Source organism: Ornithorhynchus anatinus, chromosome 1 (genome assembly GCF_004115215.2).
Source record: "Ornithorhynchus anatinus isolate Pmale09 chromosome 1, mOrnAna1.pri.v4, whole genome shotgun sequence".
Classification (NCBI taxonomy): Eukaryota; Metazoa; Chordata; class Mammalia; order Monotremata; family Ornithorhynchidae; genus Ornithorhynchus; species Ornithorhynchus anatinus.
In genome coordinates this window covers 1,586,737-1,602,701 of record NC_041728.1, presented here as the reverse complement: position 1 = coordinate 1,602,701, position 15,965 = coordinate 1,586,737, and the positions used below count along the sequence as shown (strand labels likewise).

The 15,965-nt window shown below is 51.6% G+C and overlaps 1 protein-coding gene across 1 annotated transcript in view; it reads left to right on the top strand.

The window, feature by feature from the left end:
- LOC120638078 (A disintegrin and metalloproteinase with thrombospondin motifs 6-like) overlaps positions 1–11,049 on the top strand; it is a 31,010-nt gene extending 19,961 nt beyond the window's left edge. Inside the window, exon 5 of the mRNA XM_039910434.1 lies at positions 10,771–11,049. Coding sequence (XP_039766368.1) covers positions 10,771–11,021 — 251 coding nt within the window. The 3' untranslated portion in view covers positions 11,022–11,049. The remainder of the gene's footprint in view (positions 1–10,770) is intronic.
- Positions 11,050–15,965: the final 4,916 nt, after the last annotated feature.

The window sequence follows — 15,965 nt, the reverse complement described above, 5'->3', positions numbered from 1 at the left end:
CTCATCCTGCAGACGTCTCCCTGGGGTACCCCACTCCTCTCGCCTCCCTCCCAGACCCACTGCGGGGGCCTGGGGAAGGAATCGGCCCAACGGGCGTCGTGCGGGTGATCCAGGAGGTACAGTCCATGACGGCAGGCTGAGGGGCAGTTAGGGTTCCCCCTAAGCGTCCTCAACGTCGCCTCTGCGAATGTCGATCTGGATGGAGGTGGATCTGAGAAGCAGTAAAAAACCCAGGCCTGGGAATCAGAGGACCTGGGTTCTAATCCAGGGTCTGTCAACTTGTCTGCTGTGTGACTTTGGGTGAGTCATTTTACTTCGCTGTGCCTAAGTTTCCTCCTCTGTAAAATGGGGATCAGACCCTGTTTTATAATGGTATTTGTTAAGCACTTACTCTGTGATAATATTTAGTAATTACGTTATTTGTTAGGCACTTACTTTGTGCCAGGCACTGTCCTAAGCACTGGGGTGGATACAAGCAAATCAGGTTGGACACAGTCCCTATCCCTCATGGGGTTCACAGCCTGAATCCTCATTTTACAGATGAGGTAATCGAGGCACAGAGAAGTTAAGGAACATGCCCAAGGTCACACAGCAGATAAGTGGTGGAGCCGGGATTAGAACCCAGGTCCTTCTGACTCTCAGACCTATACTCTACCCACTGGGTCACGCTGCTTCCCTTCTCCCTCCTACTTAGACTGTGAGCCCCATACGGGACAGAGACTGTGTCCAACCTGCATATCTTATATCCACCCCAGTCTTTAGCACGGTGCTCGGCACAGTGTCGACGCTTAACGGGTACCATAAAAAAGGAGGCATTCTTGGCCAGATCCAGATTTCTGGGGATCCCGGGTGAGGTGGTCTAATTCTGGGGCTCCTCCGCGTTCTGTCCTTTTCAGGCCCCCAAGGTGGGTCTGAACTAAAGTGGAGTCCCGGCCATTCCCAGCTTGAGCTGAAGTTCCAAGCCGAGGGGGTTCTTTGCCCCAGGCCTTGCACACCTGTGAGTGGCAGAACCTCTTGGCTCCAAATCAGCCGTCCAGTACCATGAGTTCATGGGTTCAGCCTGGCGCGGGGTGGTGGGAGGTAGCTGAAGGAGGGAGGCGCGGAGGAGGTGAGGACAGAATCAGCCTCTAACTGGTAAGCGGTCCCACTCCTTAACTGGCTCCCCGAAATGAACGCTGGAAACACTGGCCTAATTTGCTCTGTGCCCCTCTGGAGCCCCTGATGATGAGGGTATTTGTTAAGTGCTTACTGTGTGCCAAGCACTGTTCTAAGCACCGGGAGAGAGACAGGGTAATCAAGTTGTCCCCCGTGGGGCTCACAGTCTTCATCCCCATTTTCCAGATGAGGTCACCGAGGCACCGAGAAGTGAAGTGACTTGCCCAAAGTCACCCAGCTGACAGGTGGGGGAGCCGGGATTAGAACTCCCGATCTCTGACTCCCAAGCCCGGGCTCTTTCCACAAAGCCAGGCTGCTTCTGTAGCCCGGCTGCTTCTGGGTGCTAGGCCTGCCGGTGTGTCCTCCAAAGCAGGAGTCACCCAAGATTGGGGTGGGTGGCTGCACCTTTTTCCCCTCCCCCCCATGCCAGTACTTTAGGATTGGGGCGAAGGTCCATTCTGGTCCAGAACCCACCCATCTGGAAGACCCCGGGGGTTCCAAGCTGCTCTTGAGCTCTGGGACCCCATCCTCGGGACTCCCTCCCAAGCCAGAGTTACTTACTGGATCCCGTGTCTGGGTCCAGAGCAGGAAGCCCAGAAATAATATAATAATGATGGTATTTCTTAAACAGTTACTATGTGCCAAGCACTGTTCTAAGCGCTGCAGTAGATCCAAACTAATCGGATTGTCCCACCTGGGGCTCACAGTCTTAATCCCCATTTTACAGATGAGGTAACTGAGGCACAGGGAAGTGAGGTGATTGCCAAGGTCACACAGCCAACAAGTGGAGGAGCCGGGATTTGAACCCACGTCCTCTGACTCCCAAGCCCGTGCACTTGCCACTAGGCCATGCTGCTTCTACTTCTGCTTCTCAGAAATGGTCAGAGAAGTCAGCAAGACGTGCCAGATGGGACCTTTGCCACCCAGCACCATCTTCTCCTGCTTCTTTCTTCTTTCTCTCCGGCTTTGGCCTCAAACTTTTGGGGAGGGCCTCTTGTGAGTGTTGTAGAAGGGATGTGCCTTGCCCACGTGAGATCAGATGGTCTGGGCTGTGGTTTTGAGGACCATGAAGGACCTTAGTGGTATAGTTGCACCCAGCGTAGCTCTTGGAGCTGAGCTTCTTAGCCATACTAGGGCACTAAAACTACTAGGGTTTTTTAAATAATGTTTGCTAAGCACTGGGGAGATATAAGATAATTAGAACAGACAGTTCCCATCCCACCCAAGGTCCACAGTCTACAGGGAGGGAGAAAGGGAATTTTATCCCCATTTTATAGGCGAGGAAATGGAGGCCCAGAGAGGTTGCCAGAGGCAGAGCTGGGCTTAGACCTTGAGTCTCCTGATTTCCCACAAACCCAGGCTTCTTCCACGTTTCTCTCCACTCCAAAACTTACCTTCGGTTATCCATTTGGCGTCTCATCAGTTCACAACACCTAGTCATCGGCTTTAAGGCATTCCATCAGCTCTTTTCCTCTCAACTGTCCACTGTCTTCTCCTGTCCCCTACAAGTTTCCACTCTCATTCCTCCAAGGCCCCTTAATTACTGAACTTTGTGCTAGACTCTCCCACCTCCACCACTGGGCTCACACCCTTCCTCCTGCCTGGAATCCCATCTCTCTTTGAATCCACCAGACCACAGCTCTGCTCCATCTTCCAAGTCCTTCTGGAATTCCACCTCCTCCAGGAGTTTTCCCTGGTTAATTTTTCTGCTCCCCAAGTCACATGTTCCCTACTTGCTCGACACACGGTAAGCGCTTAACAAATACCGACATTATTATTATCATTTTACTACTTTTGCATCAGTGTCGTCAGCCCTTTTGGGCAAATGGAATTCACCCGCTTTGCTATCAGAAGATGTCTTCCTCTTAGTGGTAATTGTCTTTTATCCCTGCCTCCCACTTATGTAGGAAGCTCCTTGGGGCCAGGCTTTGTCTGCTCCCGTTATCGTTTCAGTAAGTTTCAATAATACCACAGATCGATCGATTGTAGTGGAATTTAGGTTGCCCTGACACAGAGTTGGGGGCCAACCAGCTCTTCAAGGGGCCTTCCGGGACCGTCCATGACCTGACACCGCCCTCCTTCTCCCTCACCGTGGAACCTTATCTTGGGGCTCTCTTAGCCTCCGCAGAGCCGGTGAGGTGAATTCATGAGGGAGCATTAGCTTTATGCCCACCCAGGTGGAGGCTCCAGGGCATGAGGAGGAGGCGGATTTCAGTCTCAGGGCCTCATGGCATCCCTTCGTGCCGAGGATCCTTCTCGGCCGGGGCCCTCAGCATGGGGAGCGGCACGACCCGGTCTGTCAAGTGTGGCGATGTGAAGGGGCAAATGTGGGCCCCCCGAAATGCTTACCTAGGAAGTCCAGGAACAGGTGGAGCTGTAAGTCTGAGGTCGGCACTCCTGATTATGGGTAGCTGGAACAGCCCAGGACCCAGAGAAGCAGCTGGCTGGTGCTCTGTGCTGGAAGTAACAGAAATAGCCAGGGAGGAGCAGAGGGGACATGACCTTGTAGTTGGTCTCAAGGACGGCCACATGGGTGCTTAGGGTCCAGGAAGCAACAGGTAGAGGAGGTTTGGCCAGGGTAAGGACAGCGTTCTTCACAGTCCTCCGTCCGGCCTCTCTTCCGGACCTCCCTGGGAGAGAATTTGGCCGAGGCCTCGGTTCACCTCACTGAAATGCTTTGGTGTCAAGGTCCGGTGGAGGCAGGAAACTTGAGCGGCCCAGTTATCCAATGGGATAACAAGTCGGTGAGTCCGGCAGCACGTGGCCTCGGGATTCCCCCGGCTCTGGGTCCGAATGCCGGCGGCTCACCCGGACCGCGCCCACCTTCTGGCATTGGCTCCACGTCTCAGGGAAGCATCGGTGGAGGCACGGAAGGCGGACGGGAACCGTGGTGGAAGCAGCCGCGCACGGCCACCTCTTTGCGGATTCAAGGAACCCAAGGGGAGAAGTCAGCAAGATAAAGCAAATGAACTCTTGGAAAGCAAATTCTAACAGACTTAGGTCATCAGGAGGAAGGACTCTGTGGAAAGAAAGCTTAAGGAGCAGAGGAGTCCAAGAAATGTGCTGGCTGATCTTCAAACGTAGAGTTCTACAGACACGGGAACACGCTCTACCATTGCAAAGGAAGGACAAGGAGGCCTCTCCAGGTGCCAAGAACTCCTCAGACACCCAAGGGACCAAGGGGGAAGAGTGCAGAAACGGAGGCTGGGCTGGTCCCCCCAAGAGCAGCAGGGAAGGACCGGCGGGGTCGGGGAGGGATGAGGTCGGAAAAGTGGAAGCCGAGCAGGAGGGAGAGCAAAACGGGGAAGCAGCATGGCCTAATGGAGAGAGCACGGGCCTGGGAGTCAGGAGGACCTGGGTTCCAATCCCAGGTCTGCCCATTGCTTGCTGTGTGATCTTGGGCAAGTCACTTAACTTCTCTGTGACCCAGTTTCCTCAACTATAAAATGAGAACACCTGTTCACCCTCCTGCTTAGATTGTGAGCCCCACGCGGGACAGGGACTGTTTCCGACCTAATTAGTTCGTATCTACCCCAGCTCTTAGAACAGTGTTTGACGTATAGGAAGCACTTAACAAGTACCCTGAAGGAAGAAGAAAAAAGAATTAAAAACCATTGTTTGGGACTGCGAAGCAAGAAGCTGGAAGGGAAAACGGACAGCGGATGACAGTGAAGAGGTGAAGCCCGCTTAGCATTTGGGCATTTTCGTCCCCCCTTCGGTTTTTCCAGCTGGTACCGACGAAGGCGACTGGCGATGGGTGATCTGGGGAGGCAGCTTGCAGCAGGGAAGAAAATAGTTCAAGGGTGGCTAGATGCTGGGCGTGTTTGAATCAGCCCGGGCCTTCTGATATACCCCAGAGGTTCTTGAGAAACTGTGGGATGCTATCATGGGACACTAGGAGAGGGCAGGAGAAAGTCCTGGTCAGCAGGAGACAGGGAAAATTCATGTCCATCCTGACTGTGGAATCCACCTTGGATTCCACATTGGCTCAGCGGTGGGCAGGGCTGGGAGGGGAAGTCTGCCCAAATGAAGTGCCTCCTCCTCTTCCTTCTCCTTTTTATCATCCTCCTCCTCTTCTTCCTCTTCTTCGCCTCCAGCACCGACTGGGCGGGGCCGATCGAGATTCTTTGGTCTGTGCTCCTCTGAGGCAACGTGGCTCAGTGGAAATAGCTTGGGGAGGGGGATCGGGAGATCAGGGTTCTAGCCCCAGCTCTGCCCCCGGCCTGCGGTGCGTGAGAGCTTGGGTGAGTCATTTCACCTCTCTGGGCCTCAAGTTTCTTCATGTGTGAAATCGGGGAACAGTCCCTGTCTCTCTCTGCCTCCCCAGAAATGTCATGAGGACAAAATGAGATCATGGCAAACCACTCCAAACGCAAGGTGGTGGTCCCGGCAGGTTCCCATTTTCGAAATAAGCCGTCTGCAAAGCTTTGGATGAGCAAATAGGGCCAGACTGATGCAATCTCCTCCTGACAGGGAATGACTGGCTGGGTAGAGCAGGGTGATGAAGCCAGGGATGTCACCAAATAGGACTGCCAAGCACTGACAAATGAGAAAGATGGACTGGGTACAAGTGCAGCCAAAAAAGTTCTGGAGTGGCGAGCGGTGGGGTCATAGTGGACCCCAAGCCGAATAATGATGCTGGAATGTGGGGGCCATTATTTAGAAAAGCCAGTGGGGTTTTGGGGTGTATTAACTGGAGGGTAACCTCCAAGAGCTAAGAAGGTGACCTCTTCTCTGCCTCGCTCGGATCCTTTTTTGAGTATGTTGGTCCCTGCGTCTTGAGAATGCTTAGAAACTGGAGAGAGTACAGGGAAGAAAATTCATTCATTAGTATTTATTGAGCGCTTACTATGTGCAGAGCACTGTACTAAGCGCTTGGAATGAACAAGTCAGCAACAGATAGAGACAGTCCCTGCCGTTTGACGGGCTTCCAGTCTAATCGGGGGAGAAAATCAAAGATGGAGCTAAGGGAATAAAATCAAAGGGCCTTTAACAGAAGGCAGCAGGGACTGGAGCGACTGTTTTCAAGCTGAGGTGGCCAAGGTGAGGCTTGCTAATTGTCTCCAGGTATTTGGAAGGTTCCTGGGAGTTGTCCTCGGCTGGGACTGGTTGCAGCAGGAGATAGCTTTTCCATGGGCCGAACTTCTTGCTCACCAGCAGGGTAATAGAGCAATCTATTTTAATATCTTTCACCTCCTGTAAGACGATAAGCACCTTTTAATGGTATTTGTTAAGCGTCTACTAGGTGCCAGGCACTGTTCTAAGCACTGGGGTTGATATGAGGTAATCAGGTTAGATACAGTCCATGTCCCACATGGGGCTCACAGTCTTAATCCCCAGTTTACAGATGAGGTCACTGAGGCACAGAGAAATGAAGGGCCTTGCCCAAGGTCACACTAAGCCACGCTGCTCCTTGTCGGTAGGTCAGTCTGTCAGTCGTACTTATTGAGTGCTTATTGTGCGCAGAGCATTGTATTAAATGCTTGGGTGAGTACAGTTCAACAATAGAACAGACAAATTCCCTGCCCACAGTGACCTTACAGTCTCAAGAGAGAGACAGACATTAATATAAATAAATAAAACTACAGATATGTACATAATTTGAGGCAGGGATTGCATCTACCAACTCTGTTATCTTGTACCCTCACAAGTGTTTAGTACAATGCTCCTCACACAGTAAGAGCTCAATAAATATTCTGTGAAACAGAGCAGGGGCTTAGGCAACAGAAGGGGCTGGTGGCATCTCTCCTCCAGAGCTCTTTTAGAGGAGAACAGGCAGCCATCTCTCTTGTTGGGGGTCGTCTGTCCTCCAGCGAGAGGCCGAGCCTTGAGCCCGTGACCTCTGGGGAGGTCTGTGGTGCTCCGCTATCCTGTGAGATGCAAATCTATGAGAGGTTGCCGAGGTTTTGAAAACGCAGGTCCCAAACAGCGGGAGCATTAGCAGGGCAAGATTCCTCAGTTCTTTTGTTCATTAAACAGCATGAAAATCAATCCCAGACTCCAGAGAGACCGCAAGAGTTTTCACCTTACTGAAGCCAAGTAGCCTTTCAGGCCCCTGCCCAAAATGGGCAGAGGACCAGTCTTCGTGCCGAATCCCATTAAGGCGCCGGGCCCTGGACCCTGCCTTTGATTTAGCCGAATTTGGATGTAGCTGGGCTTCACTTGACCTGGACATCCCTCCAAAAGCTGGGCCCGGCGTGGAGCACGGTGGACTATTGCTTGGTGCCCAGGAAGGGGCAGGGCAGGGCAGAGAGGGTGCAACAGCTGATTCAGTTCCTCGGATACGGCTAATACCCTTTCTGACCCATGGTCTGTTGTACGTCACTGTCAACGCTTACAGAATTGTGCAGTCTTTAATGCAAGTTTGAACAAAGTGGCTTAGAACATTTTTGAGGGGAGAATAGGTTCCAATTCTACTCCAATAATTGACTGAAACCAAATCTACATGTCTCTCCAGCCTTAGCCATTTTCACTGCCAAAGGCCAAGCTGTTTCTCTTTCTCTCTCTCTCTCTCTCTCAAGAATAATTCCCCCATTTGCACCAGACATTTGTTAGAGACGCCCATGGAGTTCTAGGTGCTTTGCAGAACTGATAAAAATTCATTTCTGGGAAATGTTGGGCTTTTGGGGGATTATAGAAGGAACCCGATGGCCAAACGTCAAACACAGAGTCTCTATAAAAGGAAATAACTCTGGGTTAGCTGTACGACTCTAAATGACGAAAGGTAAGCAGACGCTCTCTACACAAATCCCCATTAACGCTCGTTATCTTTAGAATCCACCAACGTGTATAAAACAGGAAATGAGCTGCGCGGCTGCCTAAAATGGCAGAGTCCCGAGGTCCAAATGGAAGGCAGACCTGGCCAAGTTCTTTCCCGCAACCCCTGGTTCCTGGCCAGTTTTGGAAGAGCTCTGTCGGAGACGAACTGCCTAGCTAGGCAGATAGAGGGGTGCGCTTCGTAAGAGTCAGTGTGGTTTGTCAAGCCAAGACCGTCTTACATCCCTAGGATGCCCTGCAAAGGTTAGGATTCTTCAGAAACGCCACCTAAAAAGGGACAGGGTTGAAGCTTACAAAACCGTGAAGCAGGGTGGATGGGTGCCATTTACTGAATCCCACAGCGCCAGGACAAGGGGGTGCCCACTGGAGTTAAAAGGTGACAGACTCAGAGCAAAGAGCAACGGGCGGTTAACATCTGGAGGAGGTCCCCACATGGAGCTGTATGGATTCACATTCTCAGCAAGGTATCAAGAGAGGTTTGGATTCGTGGGGAAGGAGATTGTGAACAGTCAGGGCTGGAGAGGAGTGAGTCTGGGTTGTGGGATGATGGCCCATGCTAGGTTACTGATGGGAGAGAGTCAGGGTTGGGAGGTTATCCAAGGTGGGTCTCTAGGGTCAAGAGTCAGGAGTTTTGGATGGTCCTTCCGTGAACAAAAGGGTGGATGGCCTAGAAGCAGCGTGGAGCCAGGAGGACCTAGGTTCTAATCTTGGGCCATGACTTGTCTGCTGTGTGACCGCGGACAAGTCACTTAAATTCTCCGTGCATCAATTACCTCATCTGTAAAATGGGGATTAAGACTGAGAGGCCCGTGTGGGACAGGACCATGTCCAACCTGATTTGCTTGTATCCACCCCAGTGCTTAATACAGTGCCTGGCACATAGTGAACACTTAATAAATACCACAATAATTATTAACCCAACTCTTAGAATGGTCCTTGGCACATGGTATGCGCTTCACAGATACCATAAAAAAAAAAGGCCAGAAGGGTAACCACTACACAGTTCCTTTGAGCATCCCAGCACCCTTTTGGAGTCTGAGTCTTGGGCTAGATGGACTAAGGTTGGACCCGTTGCTGGTGATCCATGGGGTCTAGCTGCCATTGTCATCCACTGAATGACTGTTGGGTGAACGAACCCCCAGCCACAGCTTCCCCAGCCCCAAAAAGGTTAAGGGGAAACATGAGCACAGTGTCCTCTCCCTGGACTATTGGGTTGTCCCCCCTGACAACCGATGGGGCCTGGGTTCAACTCTCCCTCCGTCCCCGGGCCAGGAGAACTACAGGGTTGCAGGTTGGCTCAGCTCACTGAGAACGATCCCTCGGCCATCTCGCCGTCTCTGGGAAATTGGCGCCGGGTTTGAGTCTCTCTGGCTCCGGCTCAAATGCCCGACAGGCCTGAGGTGCTGCTGATAGGTGGCGGGAAAATCTTTGAGGTTGCGCCCAGCTGGGTAAGAGTGGCTGATAGCGAAGGAGCGTGTTTCCAAAATGCCAAGAAGGGGCCAGCCCGAAGCCGCACTGGGACCTCCAGCCTGCCTCGGGACCCAGCCGTGTTTCCTGACGCCCGGCAGCTGGGAGATCATGCCACGATCGAGGTCCCAGGGCCTGTGCCTGCCCCACGTGACCCCCCACCAATTGCACATACCTCTAAGCCCCTCCTTGTTCCCACTGTGCACAACTCCAGTGGTTCTGGGACAAAACCCCCACGCCCTTCCCTCCCTCCCACCCCCTCCCCCAAGATATCCTGTTCCCACGTTTCCTAAAGGCGCAACTATCTCTAATTTCGTTTTCCCTCATAAGAGCATAAGACCGTGCCCTCGGTCCCTGCCGGCCCAGACCACCACGGTCCATCCGGCACCGGGGCACTCGGAGGAACCGGGTGCCGCCTGCCCTCCGTGACATCCACCCTCCTGGTTAGGGGTGGACCATCTCACGGCCCCCGAGAGCAACGACAGTCGTTGGTAAAAGCAGGTGACCGAGAGACGCGGCGCATCCCAAGCCGCCGTTGTGGGTCTCGGGGCTGCGTCCCCAGTAGCTGCCCCTAGTGTGTGCCGGGAGGGTGGTAGAGCCCCCGCTCTGTTCTTGAAGGGGTAGGTTTCCCCCAGCATTCATTCAACACTAAGTTCAGTGCCTGGCACATAGTAAACACTTATCAAATGCCATTAAAAAAAAATTCGTAGCCGCTCCCTCTAGACCATAAACCTGCTATGGGTAAGGAACGTGTCTACCACCTCTCTTCTGTAGTACCCCGCTCCAAGCGCTTAGTACGGTACTCCGCACACAGAAAGCGCTCAATAAATAGGATCGATTGATTCATACAGTTTAAATGTTACTTCCAGCTGTTAAGGGAAAGGCTTTATCCACACCCTTAAAGGTGAGGAAACCCTTATCGGCACACATGGGTTTGGTATTTTAAAGAGGGGAGAAAAAAAGGGTGATGTTCCGGTTGTGCAAATCTGCTGCCGGATTATAGCAATCCCATTACGCTTTACTGTTGTTCCCAATCTGGCGACTCTTAGGACACAGTTGAGGGGATAAGATGTGATCATGTGCCAGAAGAATATGAACCTTGATGAAAATGCTGTTAATAAAAGTGCCTGCCATCCCGCTGAGATTATTTTCAGGTATTCATTAGCAGTTGGATATGGGTTCCTCCCTGACTCAAGCGCCTCCTTTGAGAAAAGAGTAGAGACACTTCTAACAAGTTTGCATCCAATCTCCCAACCTGGGAAAGCCTGTCAGGCGGCAGCTTCAAGAGACTCACACCAACAGGAGACAGCGGTATTTGAACAGGCTTAACTAGCGAACTCGTCTGAAGTGGCTAATTATTTTGATTCCTAGAAGACCTCCCAAGAAGCAGCAAACCTTTGTGGTTGAATGATACACCTGCTTCCGCAGCCTCGCTCCCAATCAATGACTCATTAAGTAGTCGGCGGCGGCAGAAGAGATCAGTAAGCATTGAGCGGTTTGTGGAGACGTTGGTAGTGGCAGACAAAATGATGGTGGGGTACCATGGCCGCAAAGACATTGAACATTACATTTTGAGTGTAATGAATATTGTAAGTTTGACCCCTCTACGTATTAACGTATAACTAACGTATTTTTCAGTCCAGACCGTTTCCGTCCAGCGCGGTGCTCCGCACTCAGTAGGCGCTCGGTCCATACCGGTGATTGCTTATTGACTGATCGATTGCAGCCCCTGTTGGGAATTTACAGGGAAGAGTGGGCGGGAGAACTCAGAGCAGAGCGCCAACTTAAGATGAACGGTGCCATTCAGAAAGAGGGAGAGCGCGATTCCTTTCTGACGCCGTTGCTCTGCGTTTCCCCGTAACACATCGGCACACCCTTGAATTGCCGCTCTGGGGAGTCCGCTGTGTTGGTCTCCTCGTCCGGATGACAGTGGCCGGCTTTAAAATAAGCCATGTCCCAAGGCGGCTCATTTGCCCCAAAGCCTTTCCCGGATCGCAGCCGTGGGGGGCAGCTGAAATGTGATGGGGTTGCGAGGGGGATTTCTCTTCGTGTGCTCTCGAGTGGTTAAATGATTTGTGCAAGGTTGTGTTTGACCTCAACCACCTCTTGCCTCCCCGCTGACTTTTTAAAAAAATTTTTAGGCAGCAGTCGATCGCTCCGTGTTTTATGTCTGACTTTGTGTCTTTTCTTATTTTCTGGAGGTCAGGTTGCCAAACTTTACCGGGACTCCAGCCTAGGAAACGTTGTGAATATTATAGTTGCTCGTTTAATTGTCCTCACGGAAGATCAGGTAAGCCTGAGCTTTCATTTCATTAAACCTCAAACCCCGAAAATTCGGGGCTCGGGATTGTGTATCAATCGAGAGTCCATCTGATAGCTGCCTCGAAGAGCGTATGTAAGGCGTCGGCCAGTTCAAGCACGATGAAAATACTGTAGGGGACTCTCTGTCCCATTGCATCTTGAAGCTCTATATTTATGTCCAAACCTTGAATGTTATCAGTGTAACTTGGAGCATTTGAGTGACAAGAGTTGCATAATAAAGGTTTTCTGTTTGGTTTTCCATGCTGATAATTGGAGTTTCTCTATTGACATAATCGTTAGAGCTGGAGCTGAAAGAATGCCTGTTCAGTAATACACCAGATGAACTCTAGGTCAGATTTTGCAGAGATAAAAATTGGCAAGAGGAGATTATTCCTAGAAACTACTGCTTCTAATTATAGTCCCGTTTTACTCTTCAAAAGGCTTAACAACTGACCTTAGTAATTTGTTTGGAACATTTCTGGTATGCATGTTGTATTGCAGCCAAACTTGGAGATAAATCACCATGCAGACAAGTCCCTCGATAGCTTCTGTAAGTGGCAGAAATCCATCCTCTCCCACCAAAGTGATGGAAACACCATTCCAGAAAATGGGATTGCCCACCACGATAATGCGGTACTTATAACTAGGTATGGTTTGTTGCAAGTATTTTTCCTTTCATTTTTGTTTGTGTGTGTGTGTCTGTGTGTTCTCTAGTGTCGTTGTGTCTGCTTCCCCCACCCGACGTGTCGTGTTCGGATGAGCCCGGTGGTGGGTGGCTGCGGCCTTACCGAGGGGCGGCTCGTCGTGGGGCTCTGAGAAAAGGGTGCCGAGTGGCGAAAATGTCCAACAGATCGCGAGGGGCCGAGGTGAAAAGTTGGAGGCCAGAATGGGGGCTCACCATGTGGGGAGCCCCCCTAACTGGCCTGGAGTTGTGCAGGGTGTCCGAGTATGGAATTGAATATAGTCTACCCTAACGAAAGTGCTGCGTTCCAATGGGGAGGGGAGGCTGAAGAGCAGAAGGGAGACCTTCACTTTCCTTCGGGCCTTCGTTCCCAAGGCTCTGAGTGGCCGAGAGCAGAGCTTTCGACTGGGGCTCTTTTCTTCAGTGCTCTCTCTCTCCAGCGTGTAGTTCATGGTTCTGAACAGGAGGAAGCAGTGAGTGACGTCTGGAGGACCGTGTCAGCCCTCGTGAGCTCAGAGTTGTCCAAGTGTGGGGCTTGTAGCGGGCGGTTGAGTGCTGTAGGCTAAGTGGATTCTTTTCAAAAGGAGAATTGGCCGTTTTAGGTTCATTTTCCGGGCCCGACTGAAGAGAGATACCGTCTGTAACCTAGGGGCGTTGATCTGAGGTAGTTGCCGCCATCCCGCTTCCTCCCCAGCACAGGTGTTCCGGCAGGTCTCAGTCAAGGGTTTCGTTCATAGCTCCCTTGTTCCATTGTTTGTTCCCATGCCCAGGGTCGGGGTTAATGGTTTCTTCACCGGTGAAACCCCTCAGACCTGATCTTTCAGAGTTGCCAGTGGAAATTCCCGATCTTCCGCCCCGCCTGGCTCCAGGGTCCTTAGTGTTTTTTGAAATGTTTCTGTTCGTAGATTGGTACCTAGAAATGCAAGCGAGGGATTCCCAACTCTTCATTCTTAGCCTCTCTTGTAATTGAATCTCTTGGCGTCCCGGACCGAAAAATGCCCCTCCCCTCCTCCCACTCCCATCCAATGATATAAGTAGCATCTCGTTCATGTAGGATTTTTGGGCCTGAACTAAGCCTGGGATCCCTAAGCTGAGATGCCGTGGGGCCATCACCTGGCCCTGGTTTGCAGTCCAGTAATCCAGAAATGCTCATTTACACCTTTGTTACAAGGCCTTAACCAGCCTTGTCGTCAGTCTGTGGAAATAGGGCAGTTGGTGCAAAAAAAGTTGGGGTAGGCTGTTTCAGGATCATTCGAGGTGGGGAGGGAAATTCTTCCGAATCTGCCTATTTCTGATTTCTGCCCTTGCTGTCAAGCTGCCCATGAGGCTGTGCATGCAGGAGGCCTGAGTAGGCCTGAGGAATCAGGAGGCTTGCCTGACTGCCTCCTGCAACTTTTGGAACTCGTTACCACGAGCGGGCCCCCTCCGACTCTGTTTCTCAGTAGAGTCCGGGTAGCTGGATGAGGCTTTTCTCATTTGCCGTGGGGATTCCCCAGCAGGCGGCTCGTGGGCATATCCTCCAATCGTCCCGTCTCCCCGTCGGGAGGGAAAAGGGTCTGGGAACCCAGCAGTTGTCCGACATGAAGGGCGGGTGGCACCAAAGTCTGGTTTGGTCTCCCTTCTCCCGCCCTATCCTGGAAACAGAAACAGATGCGGCCCAGGACAGGGAGCAGTCTGGTTGTCGGAGGCCCCGAGAGGGTCTTGGCCAAGGCTATGATCAGTTGTGGCACCGGGGACCTTAGTGTTAAACTTTGCCGTGATTCCCCTACACAGAGTGACCAGCACCTTCCGCAACCCGCCTTCTCCCCGCCACCCCCAACCCCAGCGCTGTTAATTTGCCCTCGGCATCACCAGAACCCCAAACTCCTGGACTCGGTACGATTTATTTAGGGGGCTCTCCATTTTATCCCCTCTGCTTCTGTTATTCTGTTATCCCCCCCAGTCAAGAGGAATGGGGGGGAGTCTTTTTGTGGAAATGGTGTCCCCGGTCTCGAGCATCACCACGTCTAGGCTCAGGGAAGGGGCCGACTTGAGTCCCGCTCCCTCGGCCCCCCTCTTCCCTGATGGGACCTGCCCACCTTTTGCTGAGGAGAGCGTTCCGGAGGAAAATAACTACAGCCTGCCTTTCCCCACAGGGGACCAAATTTGCTTCGGTGCTTTTAGCAGAAAAAACATTTAGAACTTCAACCCCTGAAAAAGATAATGTTTGCCATCCCCGAGAAATCAAGTGGAAAGTGTCCGGCTGCCGTCTCCCATTAGTAATAGCTTATGTAGTCGCTCTGTTTTATTGTTTTCTTTGAAAGGCAAACTTTGGGTGAGCTACAGAGCTGTCTGACTCCCCTGGCTAGACAGAATAATTTTGAGCAAACATGCAACAGCGGTCATAAAGGCTTTGGGGGTGACTTTTCACAGGGCACCATCAATCAGTTGCATTAATTGAGTTCTTATTGTGTGCAGAGGACCTTACTAGATGCCCTTTTTTTATTGTATTTAAGCACTTACTATATGCCAGGCCCTATACTAAATCCTAGGGTGGAGTCAGTCTCATCAAGTTGGACACAGTCCATGTCCCATGTGGGGCTCACAGTCTTAATCCCTACTTTACAGATGAGATAACAGAGGCACAGAGAAGTTAAGTGACTTGCCCAAGGTCAAGCAATAGGCAAGCCCAACCCACACATTTCGCTCCTCTAATGCTAACCTTCTCACTGAGCCTCAGTCTTGTCTGTCTCGCCGCCAACCCCTCGCCCACATCCTGCCTCTGGCCTAGAACGCCTTCCTTCCTCAAATCCGACAGACGGTGACTCTCCCCGCCTTCAAAGTCTTACTGAGGGCCCATCTCCTCCAAGAGGCCTTCCCTGACTAAGTCTCCCTTTCCTCCTCTCCCACTCGCTTCTGCGTCGCCCCGACTTGCTCCCTTTGTTCATCCCTTCTTCCCAGCCCACAGCGTTTATGTACTTAGAGGAGCAGCATGGCCTTGTAGCAAGAGCCTGGACTTGGGAGTCTAAGTTCGTAGGTTCTGATCCCCGTTTTGCCACCTGTCTGCTGGGTGTCTTTGGGCAAGTCACTTAACTTCTCTGTGCCTCAGTTACTTCATCTGTAAACTGGAGATTGAGACTATGAGCCCCATGTGGGATAATCCGATTACCTTGTATTTACCTCAGCATTTAGAACCGTGCTTAGCGCTTAACAAACACCATGATTATTATTATATCTATATATTTCTATTAATATCTGCCTCCCCTCCACTAGACTTTAAGCTCACCATGGGCAGGGAATGTGTCTATTTATTGTTGTGTCATACTCTCCCAAGCGCTTAGTACAGTGCTCTGTACACAGTAAGTGCTCAATAAATATGATTGAACAAATGAATGAATGAAGCGACGGATCCGAGATTAGAACTCAGGTCCTCGGACTCCCAGGTCCATGTTCTTTCCACTGGGCAACGCTTGGGAGAGGATGGTGGGGGCGGTATTCACTCATTCATTCAACCATATTTATTAAGCGCTTAATGTGTGCAGAACATTGTACAAAGCGCTCGGGAAACTACAATACCACACGAGCCCTTCCCACAAGGAGCTTC